Source organism: Scyliorhinus torazame, chromosome 15, assembly GCF_047496885.1.
Source record: "Scyliorhinus torazame isolate Kashiwa2021f chromosome 15, sScyTor2.1, whole genome shotgun sequence".
Lineage (NCBI taxonomy): Eukaryota > Metazoa > Chordata > Chondrichthyes > Carcharhiniformes > Scyliorhinidae > Scyliorhinus > Scyliorhinus torazame.
This window is the reverse complement of record NC_092721.1, coordinates 160,909,124-160,921,448: the sequence shown is the minus strand read 5'-3', so window position 1 is coordinate 160,921,448 and position 12,325 is coordinate 160,909,124. Positions and strand designations below refer to the sequence as shown.

Here is a 12,325-nt window from a genome sequence, read left to right as displayed (position 1 = left end):
TCTCAGAGTAAAGGGTCACCCATTTAAGACATAGATGAGGAGGAGTTTTTTCTCGGAGGGTATGAATCGGTGGAATTCTTTACTGCAAAGAGCTAGAGGCTGGGCCGTTAAGTATGTTCAAGGCAGACAATTTTTTAATCAGAAGGGAATTAAGGGTTATAGAGTTACGACGGGAAATTGGAGTTGAGGATTATATCTGACCAGCCATTATCCCATTGAATGGCGGAACAGACCTGATTGACCAAATTATCTACGTCTTATGGTCTAAATATCATATTAAAGAGTAGTGGAACCACGGAGGAGAATCAAAGCAAATTTGCAAAAGCTGTGGCACAACTTGGTTTGGTCCCAGGAGAAGTGAAGGAACGTTCAAGATCCTGTAAAGAATTGGGGTCTCTTGCGTAGAAATAAAACTTGAATGAGGACTGTGCTGTTAAGATTTTCAGGTCCATGAAATACAGTGTTTAACAGTACTTGCTTTAACTTCTAAGTTACTGATAATCGAAAAAATAAACATATACAACCTCTAAACAGGAAATAGATAAATGGCAGATGTAATATTAAGATGTGACAATAGGATGTAAATTTAGAGAATTCAAAGATATTTATTAGCACACAGAATCTGCAAATAGTGGGGGAGACAGTGGTTAGCATTGTTGCTTCACAGCGCCAGGTTCCCAGATTCAATTCCCGGCTTGGGTCACTGTCTGTGTGGCGTCTGCACCTTCTCCCCGTGTCTGCGTGGGTTTCCTCCGTGTGCTCCGGTTTCCTCCCACAAGTCCCGAAAGACGCACAGTTAGGTAATTTGGACATTCTGAATTCTCCCTCTGTGTACCCGAACAGGTGCCGGAATGTGGCGACAAGGGGCTTTTCACAGTAACTTCATTGCAGTGTTAATGGAAGCCTACTTGTGACAATAAAAGATTATTATTAAAAGATTGGGGTGTGATGGTGAGGTAGGTAGAAATGGAAGCGTGAGAAAACACCAAAAACTGACAAAACTGGAAGAGGTGCCACCAGCCTGGAGTAATACCAGTGTTTCAACAGAGTGATACATCCTAAACATTACTCACACTTCCTCCCTGGGTTTAGAACTTGCCTATTATCTCACAGGTGTTGCCTATCCTTGTGTTTTTAAACATACTAGAAATCTAAAACAAAAAAGTGTCTGCATTTCTTTATATCAACTCTTTTCAGATACCAAGCAACTGGCCATAGCTTTCTAATATTTTAATTTTGTTAGCACGTCATTTTTCTTAACTTTTCAGGTATTCTTTCTGCGATCGAAATGGCATAATTTTGGATTTGATAAGGGAGCTGTCCTTTTAAACCAGTCATATGATCTCCATGCTATTTTCAGTCTAATAAAAAAAATCATGGAACCAAAATCAAAAGCCTAAATTAAATATAAATATTAGAATGGTTTGTGGTGGAACAAATAAACAGCCGGATTAGTTGAGCTCAGTGCATGTTTACAAATTACTTTTGAAATCAAAGTGCTGGTTTTGAAAATCCACATAAATTCACAGGTGGTTCCAAGTAGCTAGTTCTGCTTCTTAAGCCAAGTTAGAAGACAGATGAATTGACTGAAATAGACAAGTTAAACAAGGTAGACAGAAAACATTACAAAGAAAGACAAAGACAAAAATTCTCAACGCATAGCTCAACAGATTGCCAATATTTTTATTTTTCCTTATGTTTTCTTCACCCTTTTGTCTTACTAGTTTAAATTCTCCCCAAAAACACTTAGATATATGTGTGCTTCTGTTCAGGGCACTTGCATCTCAGAACTAGTCTCAATGTCTCAGGAATCCAAATTCTCTCATCTTACTATTCCTCCTCAAATAACAATTCGCACCCAAAATAATGCTGAAATTACTAGTCAACATCCTGATCTTCCATTCATCTCTTTATTCCTTTACATAACCTCACACCAGTTCTTCCCTGCATCACAGTCTCTAACATGAATCACAGTCTGACTGTTCCCTTGGATTCTTCAAGGTCCATTGGGGCTTTTCACAGTAACTTCATTGAAGCCTACTTGTGACAATAAGTTATTATTATTATTGTATGTGCAATTACAGTCCTATCACCTGGGAAGAAACACCCATTCCCAAACGATGGAGTACCCGTTATCAGAGCATTTCTGAACTTTTTCATAGAATTTACAGTGCAGAATGATGCCACCCGGCCCATCAAGTACACACCGGCCCCTGGAAAGAGCACTCTACCCAAGCCCACACCTCCACCCCATCTCCGTAACCCGACCTAACCAGTTTGGAACAAAGGGGCAATTTAACAATGCACCCAACCCACACATCTTTGGACTGTGGGAGGAAACCGGAGCACCAGAGGAAACCCACGCACACACGGGAAGAATGTGCAAACTCCACAGTCATCCAAGGCTGGAATTGAACCCGGGTCCCTGGTGTTGAGGCAGCAGTTCTACCCACTGTGCCAACCACTTGTGATTGTATTGCCATTTTGTCCTTACTGTACATTAGAGGAACTTTATTTTGTGCCACATTTTCATTTACACCCCCCCCCCCAAAATTAGACGAACTTCATTTTTAAATTGATTATTTCTGTACCCTGTACTCGTTAAGGAACTCCGTGGACTTTGTTTTTGGAAGAATGCTCTGCCGTGCTGTGCAATACATACTGCACTACAACTTTGTTTGTCTAATATTGAATTATTTTCTGTACAGGAGTACTGCTCTGTACTGTACAGTACATGTGTCCAGGGAACCTGTGCAAATTTGGTGTCTTAAAGAAGAAGTCTCTGGAAGAAAGAAGCCTTCTGGCAAAGCAGCAATTTTAAAGTCACTGACAGGACTATGCAGTACAGCAATCCAGCCTAAATGGTACAATGATTCAATTTTTATATTGACTTTTTCAGGCAAACATTGCCCTCACGAACTAACTCTGGCTTTAACATTGATTCCAATGAGGGCAGCACGGTGGCCTAGTGGTTAGCACAGCTGCCTCATGGCTCTGAGGTCCCAGGTTCGAACCCGGCTCTGGGTCACTGTCCGTGTGGAGTTTGCACATTCTCCCCGTGTCTGCGTGGGTTTCGCCCCCACAACTCAAAGATGTGCAGAGTAGGTGGATTGGTCACACTAAATTGCCGCTTAATTGGAAAAAATAATTGGGTAATCTAAATTTATTTTTTAAAAAAACATTGATTCCAATGGGAAATGATGCTTCACTTAAAGTGGCGATTTTCATGAACACAACCATGACTTTAAGTGAAGACACCCCTGTCATTGCATACTGTATTTTAAAAATTGCAAAGCGATTCAGACTTCAATATTCTCAATGCATGACATTGTATAGTACAATCAATTTGGTACCTGATCTAATTATAAAAGTTCAGTGAAGTAGACGTCATTTGTAGTATGAATTTCCTAATCCCATCAACGCGATGTTCTATTTATGGTAATGCTCAACTATAAACATGTAATTCATTTCGAAAGACAACAGTTCACTCAATCGCCAACTACTTTAATGTATTCATATATAAATATTGTATTCATAATAGGGCAGCACGGTAGCATTGTGAATAGCACAATTGCTTCACAGCTCCAGGGTCCCAGGTTCGATTCCGGCTTGGGTCACTGTCTGTGTGGAGTCTGCACATCCTCCCAGTGTGTGCGTGGGTTTCCTCCGGGTGCTCCGGTTTCCTCCCACAGTCCAAAGATGTGCAGGTTAGGTGGATTGGCCATGATAAATTGCCCTTAGTGTTGGGTGGGGTTACTGGGTTGTGGGGATAGGGTGGTGTTGTCGTCCTTGGGTAGGGTGCTCTTTCCAAGAGCCGGTGCAGACTCGATGGGCCGAATGGCATCCTTCTGCACTGTAAATTCTATGATAATTCTATGATAATAAACTTACTCTTGTGAACTGGCTACATCTCGCATCAGACATCTTCGTTTGTGCCATCAATATGCCACACAATTGGTACAAAGATGGATATGCTGAAGTTACCATGTTCAGGATCAGCCTGGAAAGTTTATTTATGCTTGGGTAAATTTTTGTACATGTCTGCAAAATGCTAAGCTCGATCGTGGACCAAAAGAGCAGGAGCAATCAGCCAGCCGCTGTAGCTGAAGTGATATATTTGCTCCAGCACTTTAGAAACTATAATAGAACCCAGCCTAAATCAGAACAAAGAGAGGTCCCCAAGCCAACAACAGAATCCTTCAATAGACCAAGCTGATCAAGAGGAGATTTAAGAAAAGAACATTCTTTGTTGATGAGAGAGTAGAACTGTTGTAAAGCTTGAACTTTCATCACTGTGAGCAGACATGCAGGTATCAGAGCGTGGAACTGTCTCCTCAGTCAAATAGGCTGCCATTGGGTCCTACTGCCCATCTGATTAAAATCTCCCATAAGATTAAGAGGCAGTTTCAAACCATTTTGGACACCTGGTCTGATAAGCCATTAGCCCATCGCAAATAGGTCTGAAGACCTATTTGTCCGTCAATGGAAGGTTAGTTGCATATGAATGGCATAGCTCTGTTCATCTGTAGCAACGGGAGTGGGAAACCAGGCAGCCTCAATAACGATAATGGATTTACGTCAGGTCACCTCGGGAAGAACCTTTGTGGATGAAAGAATGAAGGAACTAAGGAACGAGAGAGAGAGAGAGAGATAAAGAGAGCGATAGAGAGAGCGATCTGACCAAATGTCCCTACCGGAAGATAAGTGCTTTGTAAATGCAAGTATTGCCTTTGACTGCAATAGTGGATGAGCTGCATTTTGGTTTAATGGGAACTTGTGTAAAGGTTAAGAAACTGCATGTAATCTGTTAATAAAAGTTCAAATATTGTTTTATTTTCTTTTGTTTTAATGAAGTTTGATTCTAAAATAACCAAATCCTATTTCTTATATTATCACTCCTGGAATTAATCAATCTTTCTGCACAGTCTTAAACTTAAAAGAGTTATGAGTCTGATTCAGTATCTTAGCCATTGTAACAGAATGTATACAACGAATATTACATGGATTACTAAAGTAAGTAAAGTCGCCATAGTCACAGATGACATTAGGCTGCTTTCCCTTTCGAGGGGGGGGGGGGGGGGGGGAGAAGAGCCGTCTGGTGGTGATTTCATAGAATCTACAGTGCAGAAGGGGGCCATTCGGCCCATCGAGTATACACCGGCCACTGAACGAGCACCCCACCTAAGCCCATACCTCCATCCTATCCCCGTAACCCAGCAACCCCACCTAACATTTGGACACTACAGGGCAATTTAGCATGACCAATTCACCTAACCCGCACATCATTGGACTGTGGGAGGAAACCGGAGCGCCCGGAGGAAACCCACGTAGACATGGGGAGAACATGCAGACTCCACACAAACAGTGACCCAAGCTGGGAATCACATCCAGGTCCCTGGTGTTGTAAAGCAACAGTGCTAACCACTGTGCTATCCTGCCACCCGAGGATCACCACATATCAGGCGAGGGGCAAGGTTGAGGCGGTGAGACCTTCATGAATAACCTCAGCCAGTACGGGAATTGAACCCATGCTGTTGGTCCACCTCTGCATCGCAAACCAACTGTCCAGCCAACTGAGCTAAACCGATTTGCAATTTGATCTAGGTAGACAACTTGAATACCTTTGCTCATTTGTAATGACCATTTTGAAATGTCTGTAACGTTTGACTGTATTTTAAAGGTCAGTCGATTGAAGTGCAGAACAGGCATGTCCCCGCAAAAATGAAGGATAGAAATGGCAGTATTCAGAAACCATGGACGACAAAGGAAATTGTAAACTAAGTCAAAAGGAAGCATAGGATAGGTCTACGCATCTAAAAACTGACGAAGCCCTTGAGGAATACAATGAAATTAGGAAGGCTAAAAGGGGCCATGAAATGTCTTCAGCAAACATGGTCAAGGAGAATCCCAAGGCTTTTTATGCATATATTAGGAGCAAGAGGGTTGTAAGAGAAAGAGTAGGCCCACTTAAGAACAATGGAGGGAAGTTATGTGTGGAACCACAGGAAATGGGTGAAATCCTTGATGAGTACTTTGTATCTGTATTCCAAGGAGAACAACATGACGAATGTTGAGGCCAGGGATAGGTGTGTAAACTCTCTTGAGAACACCAACATCAAAGGAGGAAGTGTGGAGTATCCTAAATTGCATTAAGATAGACTGGTCGCCGGAGCCGGATGGGATCTATCCCAGGTTAATGTGGGAGGCAAGGGGAGAAATAGCTGGGGCCTTAACTGATATTTTCACATCCTCTTTGACCACAGGCAAGGTTCCAGAGTACTGGAGAATAGCCAATGTTATTCCCTTGTTTAAGAAAGGAAGCAGGAACAATCCAGCAAATTATAGGCCAGTGAGCCTGACATCAGTAGTGGGGAGGCTTTTGGAAATTACAATGAGGGACAGGATACATGCACATTTGGAGGATAATATACTAGTTAGTGACAGGCAGCATGGTTTTGTATGGGGCAGGTCATGTCTCACCAACCTGATTTGAGTCTTTTGAAGAGGTGACAAAGAAAATTGATGAGGGAAGGGCTGCGGGTGTAGTTTATATAGACTTTAGTAATGCGTTTGGCAAGGTCCCACATGGCAGCCTGGTACAAAAACTAAAATCGCATGGGATTCTGTGTGGGCTGGCTAGATGGAAACAGAGCTGGCTTGGTTATAGAAGTCAGAGAGCAGCAGTGGAAAGGAGTTTTTCTGAATGGAGATCTGTGGCTAGTGGTGTTCCGCAGGGTTCAGTGCAGGGACCTCTTTTGTTTGTAGTATGTATAAATGATCTGGAGAAAATGTGGATGGTCTAATTAGTAAATTTGCGATTGACACGAAGATTGGCGGAGTTGCTGATAGTGCCGAAGATTGTCAAATGATACAACAGGATATAGACAGATTGGAGACTTGGGCACAGAAATGGCAGATGGAGTTTAACCCGAATAAATGAGAGATGATGCATTTTGGAAGATCAAATCTAGGTCTGAATTGTACTGTAAATGGTAGAACTCTTAGGAATATTAACATAGAGGGATCTGGGCGTGCAGGTCTGTGGCGACACAGGTGGCCAAGCTGATTAAGAAGGCATATGGCATGCTTGCATTCATCAGCCGGGGCATTGAATACAAGAGTTGGGAAATCATGCTGCAGCTATATAAAACCTTGGTTAGGCCACATTTGGAGTATTGTGTGCAGTTCTGGTCACCACATTATCAGAAGGACGTGGAAGCTTTGGAGCGAGTGCAAATGAAGTTCACCAGGGTGTTGCCTGGTCTTGAGGGTGTTGGTTATGAGGAGAGGTTGGATAAATTAGGATTGTTTTCACTGGAAAGACAGAGGCTGAGGGGAGATCTGATAGAGGTCTACAAAATTATGAGCCGCATTGACAGGGTGGATAGTCAGGCTTTTTCCAAGGGTGGAAGTGTCAATTACAAGGGGTACAGGTTCAAGGTGAGAGTGGGAAAGTTTAAGGTAGCTGTGCGGGGTAGGTTTTTCCACACAGTGGAATGCGCTGCCAGAGGATGTGGTGGAAGCAGGTACATTAGCAACATTTAAGAGACATCTGGATGGATACACAAATAGAGAGGAAGTAGAGGGATACGGACTGGATGGATACGTGAATAGGGAAGAAATAGAGGGATACCAACAGAGTAAGGCAGAAGTTTTTTTTTTTTAAAGTTAGGGCATCATGATCGGCACATGTTGGAGGGCCGAAGGGCCTGTTCCTGTGCTGCACTTTTCTTTGAAGCACCTCAGTGTAACATACAGAGAACCTGAATATTATTGCACTGTGTGTGATGGTCAATTTGAAATGTTCTTTCAGATATTTTACAAATAAAGTATAGTTTTGCAAAAAAATAGCAGTATGTTTTTATTATAAATAGAACTAATTTGTTATACTTCTGATCCTGCCGTGTCAATGAGATTTCCCTTTCTCTGTATCCCCCGCTGTCAAGAAACCCATAGCCGGGGTTCACTGATGGTGGGACCAGAAGATCCCACTGGCGAGATTGGCTGGAAAATTTCAGCCAGTGTCAGCTATGGCTAAACTTGTATTTTATACAGTTCAGCAAAACTTCCGATTCTTGCATTATATTCCTCAGGTTATGAAGGCAAGGAATTGCATATGCCTTCATGACCACCTGCAGGGATCTGTAGGTATGCGCTCCAAAGTTAATCTCTTCCTCTACATTTCTCAGTATCCTGAGATACTGAGCCTTGTTAGTCTTACCCAAAAGCATTACTTCACATTTCTTTGAATGGAGCTTCATTTGCCATTGTTCAACCCAACTGACGAGTCCATTATCTTTCTTTCCATCATTTTTTTGTTGGTCTATAAAATTTCATTCATGTCTAAATCATAGACATTACCAGAAAAAGCAAGGGACTGAGTACCACACCATATGGAATCCAACTGGAAACTGGTCACAAATACACCCACCAACCTTTGCTTCTGAGCTAATTTTGGATCAAACCGTTTTATCAGACCGGAGTAAAGTACAAAGTGGTATGCGCCAGTATTAGTAATTAAGTTCTTTTTCAATATTAAACATTCGATTTTGAATGGAAGGTTTCCAGGTGGCATGAAACTCAAATATAGTAAACAATAATAAACCCGAGGAGGACAGTGAAATGAGCAGATGAAGTGCAATGCCAAGAAGTATTAAATTAAAAGAAGCAATATAAACCAATTTGAAAGGAGGTGAACAGAAATACCTGGGAGTTTATGTACACAATTATTTGAAGGTGGCAGAAAATATCGAGAAGCCGATTAATATAATATTCAATCCTTGACTTTAAGAGACATAGAATACAAAAGGAAGTTATGCTAAACCTTAACAGATAGGTTAGGCCTCTGGTGGTGAACTGTGGTCAATTCTGGGCACCACACTTTAGTAAGGATGTCAAGGTCTTGAAAAGGCTGAAAAGACATTTAGAACAATGGGATCAGAGAGGAAAGACTTCAGTAGTTGACAGACTGAATAAACTGGGCTTGTTCTCCTCAGTGCAATGAAGGTTAATGGTTGATTTGATGGAGGTGTTCAAAATCATGAAGGGTTTTGATAAGAGTAAATATAGAAAAAACTTCCAGTGGAAGAGTTGATTACCAAATGTTACAGATTGAAGGTACCTTTTATTGGCTGACAACAAAGGTTACAGGAAGGAAAACAATTAAGAGTGAATTGTTAGCTGGAATACACTGCCTGAAACAGTGACAAAAGCAGATTCCATTAGAACTGCCAAAGGAAATTTGGTATGTACTTGACGTGCAAACATGTGGATGCAATTGGCAACAGGCAAGATGGGCCAAGTAGCCTGCTTTTGTCCTCTCTCATTATATAATTATTTCAGTCACCGAAGCGGTAACCTTGAAATCAGATCGGCAAGAGAATTAATTAGCAGAATGTACAATCATTAAGCACAAATAAAATGTTATTTTTCGAGACAATTTACCGCTAACTTTAAAAAATGGCTTTTAGCACAAACATGCAAAGCTTAATTTTCCGTGCAGGGTGAACGCTTCTGGAAAACACTTCACGCAAATCAATAACACAGCAGTCAATTTGCGGTTTCTAAGATGTTAGCGGTATCTCTCAATCATTGACTTCACAACTGACAAGTTTCAGATTAAGTTGAGGTGAATAGTATAGCACTCATTTATCAATTTCAAGCAAGTCTGGTAATTTTCCAAATTGCACAGTAGTCTTGTCCATCTGTTCAGAATTGAGGAAAGAAACAGTGCTACTGCACTATCTTCCAATTAGTTATTCCAACCAGTTCATTGCCAATAAAGGCGCTACTACCATCTTCATGTGCGCTCGTATTTCGGGCACTTATATATTTGAATACAGGTATGATGCAGAAATATCCTACTTAAAAATCGTCCTGGATCAGCACTTTCAGATATTGAAACAGCTTGAAACACTGCGCGCCTCAACGAGCCAAGCCGATGTACTTTGCGATTGTTCCCAGCCAAATTATGCTAACCTGACACATTGGTCTGGTACGACCAGACCTTCGGGACTTAAACCACAACTTGTCAAAAGACAAAACAACGTCTGCGATCGATGGTAGGCAGCTCTGACGTCTTACACCGCAAGGAAGATGTTTCCAAAATGTTTTTTTGGGGGGGGGGGGAGGGGGGGGGAAAGAGTAAATCAGAAGCTTTAGGCATTATTCGCAGTGGGACAAGACGTATAGAACTATCCCTGCTTCGGGTCAATTGCCATATAATCCACAACAGATCATTTCCCAGAAAATCATTGGGGGGGGGGGGGGGCAGTCATTTGGACGCAGTTAACATGCCACCCTTCCTGTTGCAGTGATGGTCCGGATTTCTGCCTGTGGACGGGGTCTGGTTATTTAGAAAAAACCTTTACCCTTTCAGTCAGGTGCGACACAACCAATGGCAATAACGCCCCCACCCCACCCTGGACTCCCCACAATCGGTTTTCCAAAACAATATTTAACGTGTCAGACCTGCAAGAAATCACGTCTACGCTCCTGCCTTTACCAAAGACGACCCCCTCCCCTTCAGCGGCGAATATTACCCCAACCTCAATTCTCAAGGGCACACAGACAAATGCACATTTCAATTCCCCCACTTTAAAATGAAGGCTCACCAGGTTCAGCACAGTCTCCACGATGTCCCTGTTGCTGACCTCTCCAACTTGAATGAGGCCGATGACAACGGCGAATTTCATTTTAATATTCCTGATGGGCACCGAGGGGTTAATGCCGGAGATGGACACCATCGATCCCACCACCATCTCTGCCGCCGGTCTGGTGCCGAGCTCCAGACCCCGGGTTCCGCCTCCCGGTCCCAAGCCGGCGGCTTCTCCCGCTCCAGCCGGAGCCGGGGGCGGCACGTTTACCGGCAGCGGCGCCGGCTTGTCGCTCGCCATATCCTCCGAGCGCTCCCCGCTCCTCACAACTCGCCGGCACCGGAGAAACGAGGAGGGGGGGTGGAATATTCTGGAATAAAAAAAAAACCTCAGCAGAATTCAACCCACACCGGGGGGAAAAAAAATCAGATCGAGGAAAATAGATAGCCTGCCCTCTTGATCATTGCAAAACGTGATCCTTTTCTATATATTTATATAGATTTTTGCTTCAATTTTAGAGCGAATGGTTCAGGTTTATTTTGCTGTCGCCGCCGCTCACTCGCCTATCACTTTCTCCGCCATCTTCTGGCCCCCTCGCTGCAGTCGGATCATATACGCATGCGCACTGGGCGCCGGCGGGTCCCGTTAGACGAGTCTCAGGTGTCCAGGTGACAAGTGCACATGGTGCAAGCTCCAGGCAGGCAGCAGAGGAGGTCAGCTTGTTCCAAAAAAAAAAGGCTTCAGCGGCTGCACCTGCACCGACAAAGCAGGAGTGGAGACCATGAAACCAGTGCACCCCCTTTATTATCCTGTCGGCAAACCTTTCTTATTCCGTGGCCACCTCCCCCCCCCCCCCCCCCCCCCCCCCCATTCGCAGTTCAAGTGACTGAAAATTGTTCCGATTGTCTGTAACTATAAGGCTCGGTATTCAGACGCGTTTACAAAACATCAAAAGCAGCACTATGAACACCTCCAGGCAGCACTTTGGAAGACTTTTCGTCAGGATCATTCTGGATAATATACGTCGGGAAAAATCTAATTGCATAATACTCCCGAAAGGGGTACGGATTAAAGAGGGTTTTTAGTTTTGCAAATGTGTGTTTCACTAATATAAAGAGTGGACGTTTTATTATGGGACAATTGATCAATCATGAAGGCTTTATGCAAGGTTCAGACTGCACGTGGTTTAATTTTCTATGTTGTAAACATTTAGGCCCTTTTAAAAATACCTGTATAGTAGTGTGCTGAAAATAATTATGAATGGTTCATTTCGTCCGTTCACATGTCTGTGCAGAAATGTGCTTGAAATTAAGGAGACACAAGGGCAGTTTTTGCAATCATCTCAAGAACGCACATTCCTTTCGACCTGGAAATCCGGTTGACTCCACGGAAGATCATTGAAGCATATTAAGCTCAACTCGATATTCATGTAACAGATCAGGAGGGGAGAGCATCGCACCACGTTGATTTTTGCAGCATCTAATTCTTGGCAAATACAGAAAATATGGAGTCTCGGCGTTCTGTAACTCTTCAACAAAAATAAACATTTTCAACAGATCAATTGCTTTTCCTTTATTTATCCCGTTCTTGCCACTATGTTTGAGAAATGGAGAAAAATGGCTTTCATGCAGATCATTTCAAAGAGTAACCACAGTAGCCTAGATAGAAATACAAGATCGCCTCTAGAACTGAATTAAGTTAGATCTTTCCTTTCCTCGGTTTTTACCTTT

The 12,325-nt window shown here is 42.8% G+C and overlaps 1 protein-coding gene across 1 annotated transcript in view; it reads right to left on the bottom strand.

Annotated features, from left to right (window-relative positions):
- LOC140391333 (neurobeachin-like) overlaps positions 1 to 11,208 on the bottom strand; it is a 382,107-nt gene extending 370,899 nt beyond the window's left edge. Inside the window, exon 1 of the mRNA XM_072475916.1 lies at positions 10,614 to 11,208. Within this exon, the coding sequence (XP_072332017.1) occupies positions 10,614 to 10,895 (282 nt within the window). The 5' untranslated portion in view covers positions 10,896 to 11,208. The remainder of the gene's footprint in view (positions 1 to 10,613) is intronic.
- Positions 11,209 to 12,325: the final 1,117 nt, after the last annotated feature.